General features: G+C 37.1%; 1 protein-coding gene across 5 annotated transcripts in view; it reads right to left on the reverse strand.

Moving 5' to 3' along the window:
* The window catches only part of HECW2 (HECT, C2 and WW domain containing E3 ubiquitin protein ligase 2), a 200615-nt gene that overhangs the window by 12257 nt on the left and 165729 nt on the right, over positions 1–22629 (reverse strand). For all 5 annotated transcript variants that reach the window (XM_026101132.2, XM_064515130.1, XM_064515132.1 and 2 more), the window contains 11 exons: positions 21656–21739; positions 18425–18534; positions 14236–14356; positions 13371–13484; positions 8854–9006; positions 6647–6745; positions 5239–5368; positions 4532–4678; positions 3731–3845; positions 2879–2964; positions 1402–1514 (listed from right to left, as the gene is read on the reverse strand). In XM_026101132.2, the coding sequence (XP_025956917.1) occupies positions 1402–1514; positions 2879–2964; positions 3731–3845; positions 4532–4678; positions 5239–5368; positions 6647–6745; positions 8854–9006; positions 13371–13484; positions 14236–14356; positions 18425–18534; positions 21656–21739 (1272 nt within the window). The remainder of the gene's footprint in view (positions 1–1401; positions 1515–2878; positions 2965–3730; positions 3846–4531; positions 4679–5238; positions 5369–6646; positions 6746–8853; positions 9007–13370; positions 13485–14235; positions 14357–18424; positions 18535–21655; positions 21740–22629) is intronic.

Consider the following 22629-nt stretch of genomic DNA (forward strand, 5'->3'; position numbering starts at 1 on the left):
AGCGCTGTTCCTGTTTCTTTGGCTTTCTCAGTGTTGTCCAAATGGCAGCCGGCAGGCAAAGCCAATCCAAGATGCTTCTGCCTAACTGCCACTCTTAAGCTGAAGGAAACAGCTAAGGGTTGTCAGCCAGAGAACCTCTCCGTGTTGGACAGCAGCCTCATGTCTAAAAAGACTCTGCATGCAGGTGATTCCTGAGGCATGTGCTGAGATTAGGGGTGAATTTCTTCCTATGCGTGGATCAGCCCAGCACAAAGATACCACCCCAGGCTATAAGAAGCATCCTAAAGCTGAGATCAGGTTTTGTGGAGCTGATTCACTTACACTCTGCACACTGATCTGTATTTCTAACCAGCATAACCTGTTCTAGAGGCAAGAGAATTATAGACCTCGATGAAAGGAAACTCTCCAGAAACGTACCAGCCTCATCACAATATAGAAAAGGTTAGAACCCTATAATTTTTTGTCAATGAAGTGTCATGCTAGATATGTCTTATATCACTCATATGTCATTAGTATAGTCCTGGAATTGTTACCACTGATCTTTTACCACAACTCTTTTTCTTGTCTTTACAAAACAGAAAAAAATAGAAAAACAACTTTTTCTTTCTTTTTTTTTTTTTTTTTTTAATCCTTTTCATCCTCCTCCTCTAAACATGTCACTACTCAGTTTAAATGCCTCCTCTTGTCTTCAAGTCCTTGCATAACTCAACTCTTGCTTCCATCTTGGACTCTTATTTTCTTCCTCTACCCTTTTCACTTATTTTCATTGACCCTATTTGTTCTCTTTAAAATCTTCATCTTCTCTTGTTACTGTGCTGCCTTTAAGTCGAATATGATTTTTCTGCAGTTCATAGTTTGTCTCTTCCAGATTTCTACACACTCTTGACATCAGACAAAAGCATGAAAATTACATGACTAAACTATACTGTAACAGCTTTAGGTTGCTAATCCAAAAAGTCTGATACTAGCTTTCACTTAGAGAAAGTCACAGGCAGTGTTTGAGATTTTAACTTGTATTAATCTTTGTTCCTAAATGATGAACTGCACATTTAGGAATTAAATACTTGCACATATAATCAAAGTATCTTTGGAAAAAAAATCAGTGTTAGAAGTGGTTATAATTCTAATATAATTTACATAACAACATTAAAATACAGATGTCAGACACAACTATGCTGCCTTGTCCATCTTACGAGAAAAAAATTGAGTTCAAAGAAATGTGGATATATCACACACTGCAACAACAGGGAAATAAATCATCTTGTAAGGCATAGTATATTTGCATATTCGATTACAATTTGTTTAAGCTTTTCGAAGAGCTTATCCATTATCCCAATAGCTAGTATTCTAAGGTATCCCTAGCATTAACATCACTACTACAATTCACACACAGAGTCATACCTTGGAAGAGCAGTGATCTTCCCCCACTTCTCTACGCAGAACCTTCTTGGACCATTGCTCCCTCTTAAAGAGGCAAATCCTTCATAAGGTATGCTGGATGTGCCTGTAACAAACTGCCAACACAAACAAAACATCACGGATAGAAATTTATTTGCATCAGCATACCCGCTGTAGCACAATTGCTTATGTATGTAATAAATGCTGCTTTAAATGCAGGATAAGGGAAAACAGGCCCTACTTCCTGATAGGCCTCTAGGAGAGAGAACTTCCTAGATTAATTTCCTCTAAAGGCTTCTCTTTGAAAGCCAGTGTAAGAGCAATTATGCTGCATAAGCACTGGGGAACAAAACATTACTAATGTCAAGTTACTTAAGCTTAGGCCTAAGTGAGTTTTTCCCTCCCGCATTTATTCTGTATTAAGAGGAATTAATAGAAGAAGTAATCATGTATGATAGTGGGCTTTATGTTAAGCCTTTTGGATATGTGGATTTCAATATCTTTATAAACTGTATTAAATACTATAAGCAAAGGACCAAATTCTGAAAGCTGGGTAGAACGCCCGCTGACATTTGCTAAAATGTTGTCTATTGAGCAGATTTAGTTTTGAATCTGCCATGAACAAATCACAAATGGTTTTTGACAAGTCAAAGGCTACTTAATTTTTAATGATCTGCAATATGATAAAAACTTTTGACTAAGAAATATAATAGGAAAGTATGAACGAACACCTCTGGCTCTCCATCAAATGAGATGTCCTGCAATGCTTCTCACAGATTTTTGTTTAAATACTCAGATAAAAAAGAAAATGCTTCATCATATTTATATAGCTAACTCAATGTGATGTGGATTCTGAATTGTTAGAAAAAGTGGATTTGATAATAGAGCTAGCATGTGGTAACATTTAGGGGTTGGGGCTGTTTGTTTCTTTATAAATATAACTGAGGTACCTGAATTTGATGAAATTTAACTCAATAGTAAATGCGCATGCATAAAATTCCTTTGTTGATGTTTTGTTCATGTTGTTGATGTTCAGCAAAAGGAATTCTGCGGGCTGACTTTGTGAAAATGGAATTGGACTGATTTTCAGGTTTTCACCATCATTTTCTAATTTTGGGTACCTTATCCAGCATCTGTCTAAGCTTTCTCCTTTCTAGCTTATATAAATATTATTACAATTTCTATTCAATGGCAAAAACAATAACAGTTTTCCTTTTCTAGCTCATTATAAGCCTTAATGTATTTTTAATCAATCAAATACTTTTTCTTAAGTGTATTTTTTAAGTCATAAGGTAATAAAAATACACACTGTGAGTTTTAGTCACTTAAAATTATTACAATAGGCCTCTGAAGGTTATCAAGCTATTCCCATTAGCCAGTATCGACATTATTTTTGGATGTTATAAACCTAGACAGAACTAGGTTAGCATTTAACTTTAATGACACAGAATACTTCTACACAGATCAGCTGATTTCTTACCTGTAAAAGTCTTAGTCGTTGTTCATTGTTGAATCTTTCCACAGCAGCCCAGAACCACCGAATTACAATGTGATTGTCATGATAACCTGTTAAAACAACAATAGGCTTTATACCTCTAAGTGCAACAAAAATGGTTGAGAGAACACTAGTAAGTTCTCCTAGCTCAGCCCTGGTTACAGTATTAATGTCATATTTCTTATCCAACTGGAGCAAAAGACAAGAAGTGAGAGAAAACTACTCCTGAAAAGATAACAAATCAAATGCAGGAAATTAATTTACTGTCACAAAAAGAAGTGAAATTTCTTTTGCAAGCATTTCTTCCATTAACCAATCACTAACAGGAATGCCAATTCTTGGAAAATATATATATATAATATATATATAAAACGGCTTGAAATATTTAAAACTGCAAATGATGCTGCAACCATCTCTCTCAACATAGCTTCCATCTCCCATTGTTCTCAACAGTTCTCAACTGCCAGCCTGCGGTCACCTGGGATTACTTCTAATTTCTCTTGAGAGAGGAAAAGAGGTAGATCCTATAAAGCATAGTAACTACTTCCATTTGACTCCTGTGTCTGAGTGGTAGACTGCTAGGATGCTAATGAGTACAGTACCCTCTGTGAAGATGACACTTTCATTTTCTATGTTTTCCAGACGAGAAAAGTAAGGGGAAAGCAATGAAGCAGACTAAAATGATCTAAAACATCTGCTTCTAATGCAGACATTACCAGAGGACTTCAGAATCAATTACTAAAGATGCATCTCATAGGATAATATATTAGCGTCTTAGAATCTGGGTAATTCCAGATTCCCCTACACTGTGAGTGAACAATTAAAAATTAATGTTACCTCCTCTATACTCTGTGTTATTTCTCCAGTCACTCAAGTCTATTTCTGCTGTTCCGGCTATAACCAGTTCCAATTCTCTTGCATCAAATACAGACACGAGCCTGGCATCAACCACCTGCAAAAGGAAATAAAATGCCCATTAAGATTTCTTTATTTATTGATTTTTGACTCCTGTAAGCAGGCTTGTCTGTTACAAACACATTTATCAGGTAATGTACTGGTTTGCCTCATGAATGAGAAGAATTAATTTTTTTTTCCCAAGGCAAATAAATGAACAATTTTCCAACTACGTATTAAGGTGACGGTCCATTCAGTTTTGTTAGAGGTTTCATTCAATTTCATTCACAGCTTTTGGGAGAAAAAGTTTATTAGCAAATATTACTCAATTATTCTAGGGCAAACTGAGTTCAGTACATTCAATTTCATTGTCCAAAGCAAAACACATAAGAGAAATACCTTGAAATACAGTCTACTATGTGACGCTCAGTGTGGCATGTACTCAGACACGATCATTTCAAAGGCCCAAAGAAGAAACAGGTTGTTCACTTCTGCAAGCATTTACAGCTAGTCATACAAATTATGATCAATAGTATTTCCCAGGTTTTTCAAAACATAAACACAGTATTTAAGTCAGTGATTAACAATGATATTTACACACATACAGATATCTAGAGGGGCACTTTTGACTGCGTACATACCTGCTTTTGGAGACAGTATATTTGGGAAATGTATAAAAGGAGAAAGATAATTTGAAGAGATACAGAAGTATAGTAAATTTCAGCTTTTTTTTGTTTTTTTTACCTCATAGAAACCACGAACAAGACTTTCTGTCTGTTGTACAACCCCTCTCTCAATTCTCCATTTCACCATTCTTTCTATATATTCTTTCTTGTTCTTCTCAGTGACTGGGATGTTGGCACCTCCTGGCTTTAACTCCCGTTCTGTGATCTTAGAAGAAAATGAGAACAAAATATTATAAAGACAAAACGAATCATTATAATAATTAAAACTTTTAAGTTGAAGTAATTCCTCAATAGTACTAAGGCCAACTTTAATAAATTGGAATACGTGAAATGAGAGAACAATTTTTTTTCCCACAAGATCATATTTAGTACAAAAATGAAGAATCAGCTGGAAAGAAGAAACAATCTTTATAGAGATTAAAGTAGTGAAGTCTCCCCAAAAATATCTTAACCTAGATGTTGTAATAATAAGTCTGAATGTTAACTCCACTGTAATTAAATTCAGGTGAACTACCATCAGCAAAGCAATCCAAAATTTTCGTATTTCGAATACTCTCCAGAAAATCATCTTAACCAGAAAGACACATTTGACCGGTTACAGATAATAATTCCTCCCACGATTTCAACATTGTTTTCATCAAGGAGAAGTTTATAAAAACAAGTTAAAATCATCGGGGAATGACAATCATTTTTCTGTCAAAAGAAATCGTTATCTAGCAGTAGAATATAAAGAGAAATGGAAATGAAAGCAGGAATCTCGCACACCTGCCCAAAAACTTCTTCATTCACAGTAAATGTGAGATCTAGGATATCATGTATATCGTTGTCTTTCATCCATTGCAAACTCTGGTGAAACTCCTCATCAAGGTATTCCAGGTCACTCAGGTCACACAGTCTAACATAAACAAGCAGAAAACACACAGATATAAATGACAGCAGTAGCATGCACTCAATAACAGAGCTCTAACAGTACAGTCCTGCAAAACAGACCAAGAATAAAGACAGCTAAGAGAAAAATCAGTAGAACAAAGACACTATTCCAAACCTCTGTGTGTTTGCCTACTAAAAATAGCAGTTACTTGCATAATTCAAACTGTTATTTTGTTATTGTACAAAACTCCAAAATTTGCTAATTTAAAGATGCACTGCTTTTCAAGCTCATGCTGTTTCTTATTCTGAGTCTGTCCCATATTTTATGTAAATAGTATTTCTTCATTTGAACAGAAATTATGAAAATGCACATTTATTTAATATTTAAGAAAGAAAATTTTCAAATCATAAAGAAAATGTTAAGTTTTAATAACAAGCAACTGCTATCCTTACTGCTTATGCTCCTACACTGCCATCTCTTTTTTGTCTCTTTGCTGTGCAAAGTCAGTTCAGATAGCCTACTTATCATGGAAATACCTTTTTACCTTTTGCGGTATTTCCCTTAACTGGTCCTTTTACAAATGCATCCTGTGAGCCAGCTGGCCCTCACCATCTTTAACACTTACTACTCCAAGCTTTAAACATGTGAGCTGTCAGTAATATTTAATACTGCAGTGGCAATCTGCTATTCTTGTTAACTCTGTGTAACATCTTGTTATGTGAAATAGTACATCGACGCAAAGCGAAGCACTTTCAACTCATTACGTTGTACATCCAGACATGCTGCGTAAGTGCGGTTCTCATTGTCTCAACTGGAACAGTACTAGTCGTTCTGAAAAGCAGGTCTAAAGTATCTCAGAGGAAAGCATCTCAAAATGGAGATTGCCAAAAATCAGTCTACCTCTGAGAACATGGGTCTTGCAGTCTAAGTTAAGAAGTGATTCATATCCTATCCTATGAGTCATTAGAAGACATATGAATAAGAACTCTATTAATATCTGGAATCAAACCACAGCATTTCATTGTACAACTTCAAATATAAGATTTTAAAGAAGAAAGATGATACCATGGCTAAAACAGATCATCAGGTTTTGATACTGATCAGAAACAACATATTCTGTATTATTAGGTACCTGGCTAATACCAGAGGCAGAAACAAGTAGGCTTGTAAAAAAGTCCTGAAATGATAGAATTATTTATAATGGTCTGTCTTCTTGAGGAGAAGAACTTCATAATTTATCCCTACTCAGAATGGCATCTTCCATAGGGGCTGGGGAGAAGGAGACAGAACACTTCTACTCACATTCGGAGAAGAGCTTTATAAAAGGGCCGCGTAAAGAAGGCATCGAGTAAATACTGATGTATCAGAGCAAGACCAAGGATTCGACCACTAAACCTGAACCTAGAAGAGAAAGAGTTACAATCACTATACTGAAACTTTGTGGTTTGTATACCGCTCTGTCATCAAAACTTACATATACTTCCAAACAGCATTTTAAAATCAGATAGCTATGTCAAACTGTGGTATTTTGTTTTTCCTTGTGTTTCTTTTACATTCTTACTAACGCACAGAAAAAATGCAAATCTGCAGGGTCTGGAAAATCCCTCAGTTATCTGAGTTGCTACTTTTCAGAAATGTCGAATCCATATTAACCCATTCTACCCCTGCCAGACTAGGCTTTTTATAAAAGCATAGCTTCCAAAATGATAGCTAATGTCTGCCTGTTTTCTGTACACTCCCTGCATAGGACTAACTTGTTTTCACGTTACTGAGAGGCTGAAAGTCTTTCTACCCTTTCCTAGCCTGATAGGTATTGCTGTGTTTCTTTTCTGCTTGGGGGGGCTTCTTGCTCTCTCTTTTACTGGTGATTATGGAGTTCCATATATAATTTCATGAACAGTGGCTGGAAGCTTTCTTGCATATCTCACTCCTCTCCAGCCCTATGTCAATACAATCTAAATGATCTCCTCTTCTCCTCTCTCTCTTTCCTCCACTATTATCTTCATTTTGCTGGAGGTACAGGGAGGACTGGGGTGGAGTTTGACAGGTTTGAGATCAGATGGGTCAGATGGTAACCTTGTAATAGGAGGGTCTTTGCAAGTATCCCCATGACAATAAAGATCCATGGTGAAAAATCCTCCACATCTCTGGAACTAGATTTAAGTCTAGTGTTCTTTTTCAAAAAAAACCCAGTATTTCTTAAACCTTCTGTTCAGATGCATCCTCAGCAATACTTTACTTGGGAAGATGAGGGCTTTATTATGCCTGCCTGCATGCAGGGTTTGAAAGATAAGGACGTGACACACACAGCCACCTCCTTCCGTGTAAAGCTGCTGGTCACAGCTGCATTCTCTCAGTTCTCCTGAGACGGTTACTGGTACCGGCTCTCCCAAAAGAGAGGGGTCATGCCTCCCTTGCCCACAGACAAGGTCTCTGGTCCTGTGCTGCTGAAGTCAGTGACAAGTGCGCTGTTGGCAGAAGCTGTCCAGCACCTAAGTTGTTTTTCTCCCCTTTTTGCCTGCTTTTCCAATACAGTATGTGCCATATATTGTTGCAGTACTGGAGCTGAACAGGTAAGCTGCTTTAACTAACTGAACTGGATGGAACAGGCATTAAAATTTCCATTCATTTTTAAAACTAGTAATGAGATTCCTCTCAAATACTCATTCTTCACAACTGGCTTCCACTGAGAACCCAGCACATATCTGCCCTATACAGATGAGCAGTTGCTATTCCACTGTTAGAATCTAACGATCTACAAAACAGAATTCTCTGTTAATATTCACCGCACAGCTTTACAGACTTATGAAGATGCCATGGTTTAAATCACCTGAGAATGATTTAAACTGGGTCACAATTGTGAAAATGAGATTACATAAAAAGTATTAACAACACTTAAAAATTAATTGTTTTTCTGTTTTCATTGTGAATCCTTGCCAACTATTCTAAAAGTATGTGTATATGTATAGATATGGTTAAGAGCTATGCTATCAGCAGTCTTTCTTTCCACCCACAATTAAGATAGCTCCATAGATTCCCATCCAGTAGATGTGGGCTTTTCCCCCCGCCCAGAGACCTCTGCACCCTTTAGGAAGTCCCAAACAAATGATACACAGTAACACGTCTTTAAAATCTCCCTTCACCTCCTAAGTTGACAAAAAGCCAATGTTTCATGCACTTTTTCTTTTTTAATATGCACAAGGGGTTAATACTGCTTTCACGATATGACTGTCTGCTAACGTACAGGAAATGCAGAGAGTTGTGCTGTGAGATAATCCCATGATACACATTCCAAATCACAGTTTTGCTGACCTTGTGAGAAATAAGATCATTTAAAACCACCACAAGAGAAAACAAAATGAGGGAAGTCTAAAGAAATGCAATTATTCTGCTGCTGGTTAAAAAGATCAAATTATGTGTTACATGTCTGAGCAAATATGAGCTGTTCTCCACAAGTGGGAACAACAGAAAAGACATCTGAAAAACAAAGAAAGAAAAATAATTCTTACCACTCATGGTGATTGTCTACAAAAGCAGACATGGGACTTATTTGTACTGTGTAGGTATCATTGGCTGAATATTCAAACAAACCATAGTATGGATTGAAGAGCTCTCTAGACACCAAGAAAAAAAACTCTCTTGAAGGTCCACTGTAGTCCAACCTTTAAAGAGAAATGTGACATTACTATAAAGTGTTTATTGCATACAAGTAAACACTTCTATGAATCTACATTCCTTACATTACACTTTACATTAAACTTTCTTAAGATTTTAAGCAAAACTCTGATCCTGCACACTGCTTAATGCCAAGGGATGTGAAGTCCTTCTGGAGCTCTTCTGAACTGGAGTAGCTTGGAGGACTGTAATGAAATGCTACACAGATGGCCTTCCTCAAAGACTGTGGCTCCATCTATAATGGTCCCTTTGCCATGGGAATCTAATCAAATAATTCTGGTAAAGCAAAGGAAACATGAAAAGAACCAATGTTAGACCTGTCTGCATCTGACAAATTAACGATGAAACTGAACAACAGTCATAGTCTGTCCTTGCAGATTTGCAACAATAGGACAGCTTGAGGGGTAATATTTCTGTTTTCCCCAACAGTATCATCTGAAATTATTTCAATGATTAATCTTTCTTGGTCTAAATTCACTTGTCTGTCTTCCAAACTTCAGTGCAATTAAATGTCTTCTGGAGAGTGTATTTCCTTTGGTCTTTGCTATTTCAAGATTCCAGTACTAATGGACAAGGAATCTAAACAACCTCTTCTTCCTGAATCATAAACAAACTCACTGCTGACAAAGCACTGATCTGAATTTTGACATTATGCTCTGGGTCACCACTGAAACAAATTAAGTATGAAGTTAATACTTTGGTAGAGGTGGAAAACAGAAAACAAGATCTTCCTGTACAGAAATTATTATAATCATAACAGATATAAAGCATCTTCTGTAGCTTGAAGAATTCATACTTGACTTTTAAGGTCTTGTTTTAATACTAAGACAATGCACACAGACAAAAGTATTGCACGGAAAGTCAGCTTCCACACAGGACTTGATTACTGAGGATTTGTCTGTCTCTGAAAAAGCTTATTAGCTGCAGATGAGAGTGGTTTGTGAGGATGAAGTTGTCAGGAAAGTGAGGGTTAGGCACCCTTATCGAGTTGAGGACAGAGCCTCTCTCTTCTGCTGAAGAAAAAATATTTTCCCTTCAGTCACTTGGAAGCACTTGGCTTCTATTAAGCTTCAGAAGTGAAGTCCTGAAACAGATTCTCATCCTGGCAAGAAGGGCAGATTCCATCCTCAAATTGCAGAAAGAAATAATAGTCTGATATCATGGGCAACTGTTAGATCTTAATTTGGCACAAATACAGGATCAAGAAAAGGGTCATCTAGAAGATTCTTGCAAACTCCTGGGATAGTCAGAATCACTATGAAATCTTAAGACAGAATAGCAACTGTGTACTTGACTACCAGCCAGTTCATACAGCTCCCTTTGTACATGGCATTACTGTGAGTCACATTAAATAAATCAATCATGGGAGTCCTGCACCATCAGTCAGATTTATCCCACAATTAAAGGCTTGGCACAAGGGTGGGAAAACTTCATACAAGAGGTATGCAACCACACAACAGCTGCAACTGTGGGGCATCTGGGTATTCTGGAGCAGAGTAATACGTTGTTGGCAACATGATTCATGTCTCCTGGGAATCACCATTAATACTTCAGATTTGCCACTCTTAAATGTGAGGTATCTTCTGCCATGAAAAGCAGATTGCAGAAGACTCTTGTGGTGAAGTTTGTTATTTTTCCAAGCCACCTTAAGAGGAAATAGGGCATTCATACTAAAGTGTGAGACAGTCCTATGTAAGAAATCACTTATTTCTTTATGAAATAGATTTCTAAGATTTAAAATACTAGTGATATTTTGAACTACAGCTGTCAGGGAAACAAGGACCCCCAAAATTATTTAATGCATTTTTATGCCCTCCTGGGCTGGTGTAATGATTGGAAAAGACACTGGAACCAAAATTAAGACTGGCTCCCAGGACTGACATGTAGACTACACTTTTCTCTTGAACATTCAGTGTATGAGGCTGCAGATACGTCCCTAGCAGCTCCTGTATATATGGACTTGTGAAAGGATCTTCACGATCGCCTCCACTGGGGGAAATCTTCCTGGATTTTAGGGCTCCTTTACGTATCTCCAGCCCTTTTACGGGGTTGTTACTGTAACAGAGGTGAAAATTTCATCTAGCATTTTTGGATGTCAAGAAACACCCATACATTAGAGGTTATGGCATCTGAGTAGGCCTAGTAGACTAGGAAACCAGAGTTTTCACATGCAGACAATCAAAAATTAAGAGAATTATATACTATACATGTAACATAGACATTTAAAAACAGGAAAAGCAGAGAGATTGGTTTTACCATTCAAAGCAAATCCAATCCATAAAATATCCTTTCTTACCATCTCCACTAGTTAAGAAAAAAAACCTTACAGACCAGTTTTTTAAACCTGTGCTTAAAATTAATACAACTTAGGGAATATAACTTAGGGAAACATATCCTTTGTATCTAAATTTTTTTCTTTTTCTCCACATGTAGTATGAATGTAAAAAAAACCCATTAAAATAGTATCACAGTCACAAGACTGAAGAAATTGAAGCTTCAAGGAAGAGGTTGAACATTATGAGATTTATGATAAAAATTATATGAAGAGTGATAACTATGTCTAAGTTACCCTACTTACTAATACATCCTAACAAATCTAAGGTTACTCAAAATGTTTTTGTCTGATTTCATTACCCATTACTTTAAGACCTGTACCTCTTTACCATGAGGAAATGTAGGAAAACAAGGAGCAAATAGGGAACAATTCATTTTCAGTATTTCTCCTCCTCCTCTCCTGCACCCTGACCTGTCCTCCGACGCCTAGCCAAACGAAGTTTGGCATGATATATATCCTCAGATATATTTATTTCTGACGAAACAGTATTGTTTGCACCTATCCTTTTTCATTCAAAACATAATTTGTAAACAGACAGTTAACGTCATTTTAGTTTGACTTTACTCATGATTAACTCATTCTTTCCCATTAAGAAAAAAGTCTTGTGTAAAGCTGGCTATAGTGGGAACAGTGGCCATCACCCCCATTTCCAGGTCACTCTTCATCTTGCTGTTTTGAGTGATGAAATGCAAAAGCCTAAAGTCTAACAAAAGGAGACTGTCTGTCTGTCTCTCTCTCTGTCCCTCTCGTATGATTTTCAAATTTTCCCTTTCATTTTTAAAGCTGTATGGAGCTTGTAGCTATGAAAGTAAAGGCCCCTGTGCAGGACAGGCCTTGTCACTGCATCCCCACCCTGCTCTGTCAATACAGCGTAGTCTCACAGTGCATCAGCCTTGTCATTCCATTCTGAGTTTCTCCTCAGACAGTGTGGTGATATTATTTATATGAACAAGTCTACACTTGGCTCTCAGCTGTCAAAATTTTTTATTTTAAACCTTCGGTGAGTTCTTGTTAATACTCAGGATTTCAGGACGAACTTTAAACAAACAAGAGTATTTAGGGATTTTTCAGAGACAGATTAATCTTATACTTATCTAATCTTGCATGAGATGTTTCTTTTACAACTTAGTTATTTTAAAGACTCACACATCACATGGTATTAACACACACTACAGCATTGCGAGAGTTGTGTGCTGCAGTTTCCTTAAATATCAAAGAATAAAATTTACAAATACATGCACGTATTTCCATAAAAAACTCTGTGCCTAATGCAATAGGCTTTAAGAGCTGGTAAAGGGGACACAAAACAGAAGAGCTGCAAGAGGCAGAAAGTACTTGATCCAGTTTCACTCACAAAGAAAAATCTAACCACATCTTGCCTTGTAGCACAAATCACATAATCTGTATCACGGTAGACTTGCGTAAGGCACAGGCTGAGCATTCTCTGAAATAACTCTGAAATGTCAGGAATATTTGTGTTTATTTGACAACTAGCAACCGCTTAGCTGCTTTTATTTGTGCCACACGCCCCGGCTTGCAGAGACAATGAGCATCTCCTGTAGCAGGAGCTTTCAGCTCCTATTGCCTTAGATAGGAGCTGAATGAAGGATCAAGCCTTTAGCCCACTCTTCAAGCACCCCCCTCCACCAAGTGGCAGCTGTCTTGTAACAAGCACTAGAGATATAATGTCAGCACTGACAGAAAAGAAACATGAATAACATGAGAAAGTTCTGTCTGCTTTTCTTTGCTTTCCCAGCAACATTCTGAAACACACAGCGACTACTGTGAAAATTCACATAACCACATATACAGCTTCTGCAAAGGCAGGATGCATTACATTTCACAAGGCCTAAAAAAATCATCTTGAACAGCTGTATGTTCTAGGCTTGTGTATGTGGCATTTCCTGACCACAATCCTTCCTCTTTTTACCCTAGATCACAAAAAATTTGGTGAAACAGCACAGCTGCAAGACACACTCAGTTTTGAGTTCACATCTACTTCCTTATTCTACTCACCCTTCTTCCCCAACAAATGTGACATAGAGTTTATTTCTCTGCAGGTCTTTTCTTGAGTAACCCATAATCTGGTTAAAGGCATCTTCCAGCAAGTGGTCTCTTCTGATGATTAATCTGAAAATTAAAACAATTTTGAAACAGCAATTCATGAACACAAACGACAGTTGGAAAAATCTGTTTACACTGCCAGGTAACAGGGTAACTGTTACTAGAGCACTGATACATATTTTTGCTGGATGATTCGATCCAGATCAGGTAGCTTCTGTTCTGTTCTGCTTCTGTCCTTCACAGATCTACTGCAGACTTCAGTAAAATGTCACTTGTACAAAGAAGCATTTGGACTGCTGAACTTAAAAAATACTAGCAGTTTTTAAGGCATTCTTTGGATTTTAATTTTGACTCCTCTTTACTGGGGAGAACTACAATCTTAATACAGGCAAAGATGCACAAAAAATAAGCACATCTAATTTTTGAATGGAAAAGACAAAAGAAAATATAAACATTTATCTCATAGTGATTCCTGTACTGGAAGAGTTCAAATGCCTCCTGTTCTGCAAACAAGAGGTTCTGCAAGCATGCCTTTTTACAAAGCTCTTTTTGTCATTGCATTAGCAATATTGTTTGTACAAAAATACAGATATTTGGAAGTACTATTGGAAAAGCAGTGCAGAAAACTTGTTGTATCCTCTGCTATGAATTGCATGCTGGTGCTAAACCTTTTATGACATGGTTAATACTTAATTTCAAAAGTGTGAGGGTAACCATGACATCTGTGTTCCTTCTAATGGGAACAAGCTTGTAGATGTGCAAGGCAAGAGAGGTTGCTGGAGAAACAAATCCAGTTTCATGAGATTTGTCGACATACTTCAATTTCCCTGGGCCTTGTCCGTATCCTTTAGTCTCCAGCTTCCTATAAAAGTTCCTCAACTTAGCTTCAAAATCTCTTTTGTAAGGAGCCGGAGCCCGGGCATTGGCACGCTGTGTACCTGCAGGAAGCAATAGGCAAAGAATGAGCTATAGTGACATGAAGTGATAATGTCCCACCTTCTACCAAAAAGACTCTTTAATAGCAAACAGCACGGGATATGTTTAGTTTCACTGGAAGTTGCCTTTACAAACTAGTAAAAGCTGCACACCTTCAAACCTGCTCTGCACTGAAGACTTTTTGGTTGCCGATTTTACATGGTATCATGTTTCTAAAGTAAGTCTTAAAAGAGCAAATCCAGATGGATGCAAAAGATTGATTAAAAAGTAACAGTGGGATCAACTGGAAAAACCTAGTGTTTGTTGAGCGTACTGTATGTCAAAGCTTTAAGATAGCTCATGCTCATTAAATAAATGCTCTGCTCTGTTATGATATTAAAAATATTATTAGGAAAAACAAGAGCTCAGACATGAAATATTAATAGACTGTCCTCTGCTCTGTAGTAGGCCCCTGTTGAATATGTCAAGCTGAAGAATGAAAACTCTGGGAAGTTGAAAAGAAAGAAAGAAGAAAGCTAGAAGAGGGAAAACTTTCGTACCTGAATGGAAAGCTCCCTAATGGCAATTTTTACTTTGGGAAGTACAAAGAAGAATAAAATTGGAAGAATGGAAAAAGGACCGAATTTAAGTTTGTGGAACTTTTCACATGTGGCTGCAGGAACATACATGATGATCAAAGTGAATTTATTTTTGAGAAATTGTTTTTGAGGGCCAATTTCCTAAAAGCAGGGACAGATTTGTATGCCAAAAACCACACATAGCCCTACTTCTGCGTGTACAAGTCTAGTACATGCAAATCAGGTGTTTCAGTCTGATCTATTCTGAATATCACAAACACTAGAATTTCCACTGCCTCCGTAGAGAAATTACTTCAATTGATTTAATTGCAAGAAAGTGTGCCAAAGAGGCAGTTTATCCTAGTCCTTCTACTTTCATCTTCTCACTCCTACTTTTTGTAACATGAAATAATTCTCCGCTTGCATTGGTGTGCAGGCTTCCTATAAAAACCCAGAGGATGTTAACACTTCTCACGCCATGCAACATACATAGGTTGCTAATTACTCATCTGCAAATAGGGGTCATCTAACAGGCCCATAATGCACAGGAAATACAAATCAACAGTTTACAAGCATGTATATGTAGACTTCCGTCCTTTAAATGACAATCAGTTCCTTAAATCGGTTTTCTTTTGGCTCCCTGTATAAAACTAAGCCAATACAGAAACATTTGTTACTACTATGGGTGAAGGCAAGAGAATGTAGTATTTTGGGTTATAACAGAGATGAAGAGCGTACCCATACAGCCTGTGGAAAAAGAACTGGGGAAGAGAAAGCACCTTGCTTAAACACAAAGTATATGGGTCTGACAGTATGAGTACATCCTTAAGCAAGTGGCTGTTGGAAGAAGTTGCAGAGACTGGAGAGCAAGGAAGAATGAGATAAGAATTAACACCAAATACCATTCGCAGATCTCTAAGAGACCTGTCTGACCAGAAAAGAGTTGCCACTTGTTTTAGGTCTACAGATTGGTGTGTGGAAGGAATACAAAGTGTCAGGAAATCCTCACAGCTCCAACAGGAATGTGCAGAACCCTTCTGGAGGAACAAATCACAGTCATTGATTAACCCACTGCGGTTACCATATTTTACTGACAGCATCAAGAGTTTCTGATTGTACACTCTCTGCTGAATGCTCTAGAAAACACAGCAATTTGAAACTGTAAACAGCCTTTTAATTATTGGTCTTTTCTCCCTACTTTGTTTATTCTGCTTTGGGTCAAAGGAGGTACAAAAATGTAGTCACCAAAGAATGCAACAAAAGCATACTTTCATCTCAACCCCCGAAGGAAGTTTTTACTAAGAGATACCACAGAAAATCAATCTGGTAACACATTACTTCATGGTTCAGAAATCACCAGTATAATACTCTGTCAGCACATGACAAGTTCTCATTGCAGATCAGATACATCTGCCAAGAAATTCCTGGGCAATTATACTGATTATTTCTGCCTTGGGAACAAAAGATGTTAGTGGAAGGGCTAAAAAGTGATGTGATAACCACATTTGATTTTCAAACAGATTATATTCTAAAACAGATACAAAGAGTAGCTTCATGATAATTCATCTTTTCCAAAAGAGAAAGTACAACTGATCGGGACTCATCTAAACAATGGATCCTTAATATGCCACCTCTTGCAGTGCAGCGCAGCCAGTTTAACAGATGAAAACACACAGAGCCTCCATAGAAATCCTGGGCAGTTTATAATTTCTGATCAAAAAGTCATAGGACTTCGTTTGTATACCAGTGCAAACATGCAGACTTACAAAACAAGCCAATTGAATGGCCTCTATGTCTTTTTCTATGTAACAGAATACACATTACAATTTTAAGGAAAACAGGACTAAAGCCATCGCAGTTCATCCTTTACTATGTGCTGCTACTTTGAGGAATAGATGAGAATATCACATGCTAAAGATTAAACACATTTTTAAATTATTTTGTTGGACTGAAGCCCTGTCAACCAGGGTGCAAGCACTAATAATGAAATGACAACTTGGAAAGACAAAATTGCTTTTACTCATAAAAGACTGCCAGGTTTGCAGCTGGAAATAAGATGCACACAGGCGGATGTTCATCTTTCCTTTCTTTTTAGTGAAGGAAAATAATTATATATGGACCATAAATGTATCTAAAACATCAATGTAACATGTGAATATATTTTGCTGCTTTTCAGGATGCCATAAGATCATTAAGATCTTAGGATGGATTCTCTGAATAGGTCCTGTAGAAGTCCTAAGTCCAGTAGGAGGACTAGCTACCACTTAGGACATGTTTATGTATGGTTTTAATCTGGCTTTTCTTGAAAAGGCATGGCTTTTTGTCTTGATATCTCTGGACTGAGAAACAGCCCATAAAAATCACAATACCTCTGATAAAATCTCCTTATTTTCTGGAAATTTCTAGAGTTGGTTATATCCCAAAGGTTCTTTACTTACCTATATTTTTGTTCTCTAATTTGTGGAAATCCCCTTAAGCCACTTTTGATTTACTATAGTGATTTTATTTTACATACTTACTATTATCTTCTTGAGTAAACTAATAGTGACATTATAAACTTCAAATTGCTGTACTTTGCCTTCAGAGGTCAAGTGAAAGTTGTCAAATTTGAAATAATTTAGTTTTGATGAGCAACGTAGTTAGTTAATATTTGAATGTGCTGTACAATGTTTTGCAGAACAACTTAACTCCATTCTGACATGTGCAGCCAGACAGCTGCAATATACCACCTTTGAACTTAGCCGGCTCTACATAAAATTGTTGTGACTCATTGTCCCACAACCGCACGAACAGTGGCATTTTAATGTACAGTTATTAGTTCTCATACTTTTAATTCTCTAGACATCAGGATACTGGCAAGAGCACTCAATTGTTTCACAGTAGTGAAAAAACACTTTGCATATTTTACAAGTCAGAACAAAATCACAAACTGTGATGCTGGAATACACTTATCTTTCTGCTTGCAAAACACCTTGTCAGCCCAAGGCAAAGGTTCAAGTTTGACAGTCAAATTCAAACACGCTGGTTGGCTTTACTCAAAAATGGAACCAGATCTTTGCTGTTGCTGCAGTAACAGAACTTGGATCTTCAAAAAGGTGGGAAGTAATTTCATGCAGCATGATGTAAACTAAATTAGGGGACTTGCACTACTGCAACATTTTAGAGATATTATTATAATGAAAATGCAGTGGAGAATAACAGCAATTTCTAGCTCACTGACTACTCAGAAGGTGGTTCAGCTTATCTTTAGCCATCCAGAAGTTGGGAACTGCAAAGGAAAATAGGTTATTGCCTCCAAGATGGCAGGATCTCAGCTTTAGGCTGCCATAAATTTCAATTCAGAAAGCAAACAAAAAATTACGGTCAAATTCCTCTTCTACTGTTTTTGTTCTTTGACTTCTGGGTCAGCAGTAGGAGTGCATTAGCAACTTCACTGACTTAGGAACTGGCCCTTACTGAATATGAGAAATGGTTTCTTGTAGCCTCTAGGCTAGCTGTGCCTAAGCAACCTACCTGGAGAGTTCTGAGGTGAAGACACCGGCGAGCCTCTTGGGGACTGGCAATAACTAGGATGCAGTAAGGCATGTGGTGGCACATATGACATTATCTCCTCTTCAAACAAGCTGGTGAAGTAAGAGAAGAAAAAGCATACTTATTTGAATGAATGGAATAGATCTCTGGTTACAGCCTCAAAACTAATCTGGTTTCTTTGGCAGTCACTCACCTATTTCCACTGTATACACCTAGAGTGCTAGAAAATACTTTATCACCTTTCCCTCAATCAGCTCTTGAAAGTTACTAGAAAGCAATTATTACTACTTTTGTGTGACATCACTTTACATAGTGCAGTGTATATTTTCAAGATTAAAATACAGTTAATTGGTTTTTCAAAATTATTTTTTTTCTTACTTGCGTTCTCATCACAAAGGGGTCAATAACCTTAGTCACACTTTCCTGTAATCTGTAACACTGCACAAAAATCAGGAACCGTAACAAATATTCTAAGCCTCTAGGAGAAAGAATTACATTTGATCTTGTTGAGTATACTGAATAATTAGCTTGTTGGCACAACAAGTTATTTCCTTATTTAACTTTACTGCTAACACTGTTACTGAAACTGGTATTGCATATAGTCTGCTCAGGTTATTTCATACCTCATATATTATTGCCCTCTGAGGTACACAACTTTTAAGAGAAAATAATAAACCTTTCTGCAGCCTATTTATTGCACCTGTGTACAGAGAATCTGTATATATCAACATTTCAGTCTTTTTCCAAAACTGATACAAGCAAAGCCAAAAGGAGACAAAATATGTAATATCACAATGGATCTGATATCAAAGTGGGATATTAAACACATCACAGATAGTAATAAACTCTTCAGATCATATATGAAATTTATTTTCAAAAGTTGAGCTACAGAAAGAATCACAAGCCAGTCTTTTATTACAGAGCTTAACCAATGAAAGTGAAGTTCAAGTAAAAGTTTCTTACTAAGTTTGTTCACTGAACAAGTACCTAGAACAATTTTTTGCATGAGTTTTTTTTGAATGGATATTTTCTGTCAATACTTTTTACATTCATTACTGTGTGCCGTTTTCCCCACAAAGCTACATTTTGATGCTGAAAACGTGGTAAAATGTAAACAACTACTTCAGTCTCGGATGAAATCAAGATTTAAGATGACGATTTGTGTTGTATACCAAATAGCATATTTAGAAGAGCAAACTGAATAATATTCTTTTTTCAGAACACCTGAACATAACATTCAAGAAACGCGTGATGCTCTGTACCTCCTTCAGTCCTTAAAAACATAGGGTTTTTTAGTTAACTGCAACTTAATATTTCCTGAAGCATGTACAAAAATGTATGGTGTTCCCAAGCAGTAAAAGTATCAGAAATTGTGATTCCATCCAGTGATTTACTAGATCTTGGAGAGTTTTACAGAATAATTATATCCCCCTCCTCATTTTTTCCCTCCAAATGAAGAAGCAGAGGCCTGGAAAGGGATACTGTCTTGCCCAAGGTCATCCAACCAGCTAAGCTCGAGATAAAACCCTGGTGTCCTGATCCCAGTAAGACTGATTCATCATGATTAGAGGGCACTTTTGTCAGGGTTCCATAGAGAAGTGTCATGATGTCGCTCTGCTAGAAGATAATGATAAAAAACAAACAAACAATCCCCCACAAAAAAACCCATGAAAGCTAAACAATGGTAAGAAGAGAAATTCCAGCATATCTCAGCACACTGCTATTTTAACATAGCCCAACTTTGCTTTTACACGAGTATTTACTTTCTTACAATAAATTCACAACAACAGTAAATTCACAATAACCTAGTCCAGTTCTGAGGTGCAGTATCTAACATTTTAAGAAACTAATAGATGCATAGTAACATATCATCAATAATATATCCTTGGGGACAATGGTACTTCAGTTGTACTTAGGTTTTAATAACAACTGAGGTTGTTACTAAAAAAGAGAAGAAAATCCTAGAAAAAAAAAGCTTTTCAATTAGATATTTTTGGATTAAAAAGAAATCAGTAGATTAAGAGAAATGAAAACTGAAAAATAAAATGAAGTTATTTTCGGGAAGTATTAGGTACCCTGCTTTTCTCTTTCAAAAATTAGTTATATTGATTATGGCTTTTCTACAAAAGAAAGATTGTAATTAAAAATTTGAATTTGTTGTATTTTCACTAAGAATTTTTCGCAGCCTTTGCTGTTGTCAGAACAGTAAACAGACTAGAACCCAGTCAAACAGCAATGACACAATTATTCATGCAATCTTCATTTAAAAACAAACAGCTGAAGCCAGATGTCTCTGTGTAAAACCTGTGTCATCTTCATGCATTAAGAAAATCAAAATCTTTACAGATTTTTTAAAATCTATACTCTCATTTAAGAATAGTTTCAGCACAGCTTTAAAATGAGATTCTGTATCTTTTATTAAGTCAGAGATTTAAGGGCCAGAAAGGATTGTGATTATGCAACCTGACTTCTAAATACCACTAATGCCAATTCTATTACACTAGATTTAGTATTAAACATAGTTATGAATTTCCTGATGTACTTCTACAATAAACAAGAACACAATATGAAGACACAAAGGTTTAAATCTGGCAAAAAAAATCTGCCTGATTTTTTGAGTTAGTTGCTTAAGTGAAATCTGTTAAAGATGCAGCTTCCCATTTCTTAAACTCTGTAACAATATTACCTTTCTTAAAGAGGATAACACTCGACAGCACCGTGAAGAGGCAGCAAGACTAAGTAATAAAAACATATCTTGGGTGGGAATGTTCACAGATACAGACTTCCCAAATCACAGAACTAAACAGAGGCATTCTCGAAGCAGTGGAAGTGTGCATTCTTCCAAAGAAGTCTAAACTGTACTATCTATCTAAATGTCACAGCTGGATGCAACAGGACAATAAAAGGTGGTTAGGGCAAATCTGTATGAATCACAAGCATAGTGTTCTTACCCTCTCCTTTCCACAGACAGAGTGGAAACCTTCCATCACTGCTATGGAAAAACGTGGCCTCCATACTAGCAACTGCCATCTAGAAACTCAACATTATGAAAATCAAAAATCTGAACCTTCAGCTGTAGCTCCCCCAGCTGCAAGGCCAAGTATTGAAGGGGAAAGGATGAGGTCACTAAATCACTACAAACCATTCACTGAAAGGCTCCTCAGCAGCTGCCACAGCATATTCCATACAGTCCTGGAAAGCAGTGGTGCCTACCTGAGTAACATGACAAGGTCTGCATCGCTGGATAAACGCACCAGCCCAGGTGTTCCCTCTGTCCGGATGAACTGGATCTTCTCCCTGTGTAAGCAAAAAAAGAGTTCCAAAATATCTTTTGCAAATAACGCACCAATGTACACCACTGCAACAAGAAAAAGCAGAGGGTATACCATATAAACCTCTGGGCCATGCTTCTGTATCTCAGAAACCATTTTTTTTTCCTACCACACCATGCTGATGTGTGCAACAAAATATTACAACCAAAAAACCTAATTTGTTCTGAAGAGTGACTCTCCTGTTGCCCTTATCTCTCTGACGCTCAGGCTGCTTCAGGTAGCCCAGCCATCCAACCAATAAAAATCAATCCTTCAGGTTCATGCTAGCCACAGCTCTGAATTCAAAGCAGGAGGCTGAACCCTGCGGGAGGACATTACTGTTGTGAAAGTGAACCGTTTAAAGTAGTAACGGCTCTTTTGAACCTTTGGACAAATTCAAGCCATATAGTACAATAGTCACTTGTGTTCTAAAAGCAGGGTTTTCATAGCATGCTGCACTTAGCAAATATTCCAGAAACCTTTGTACTGTTTCTCCTTCTCTCTCACTCATCCACACATGCAACGCACTCAGCCCTCCTCCCAAACCCATGTTAGCCACTATTGTGGAATCTATGCAACCTAAACACTGTGCTTGTAAGCTGCTGTGGTTTTTAGGATCTGTGCTGAATGCATCTCCTTTGGATGATCCTTGTCCTTTTTCTCTGTAGAGATCTTCCCTGCTTTTCTGAAATGAAAGTATGCCCCTCTTATTTTCTCAGTACAAGTTATATAATGATATGCTAAAGATAAATTCTAATTTAGCCTTAATCTTAAGGAGGAATAAAAATAAATAAAAGAAACCTGTGTAGTAAAATGTGTCCCAATACTAAAGGAAGCTCCCCCTAAACAAATAGAAAGGTAAAGAATTCTACGTAA

The sequence above is a fragment of the Dromaius novaehollandiae genome, chromosome 7, assembly GCF_036370855.1.
Source record: "Dromaius novaehollandiae isolate bDroNov1 chromosome 7, bDroNov1.hap1, whole genome shotgun sequence".
Classification (NCBI taxonomy): Eukaryota; Metazoa; Chordata; class Aves; order Casuariiformes; family Dromaiidae; genus Dromaius; species Dromaius novaehollandiae.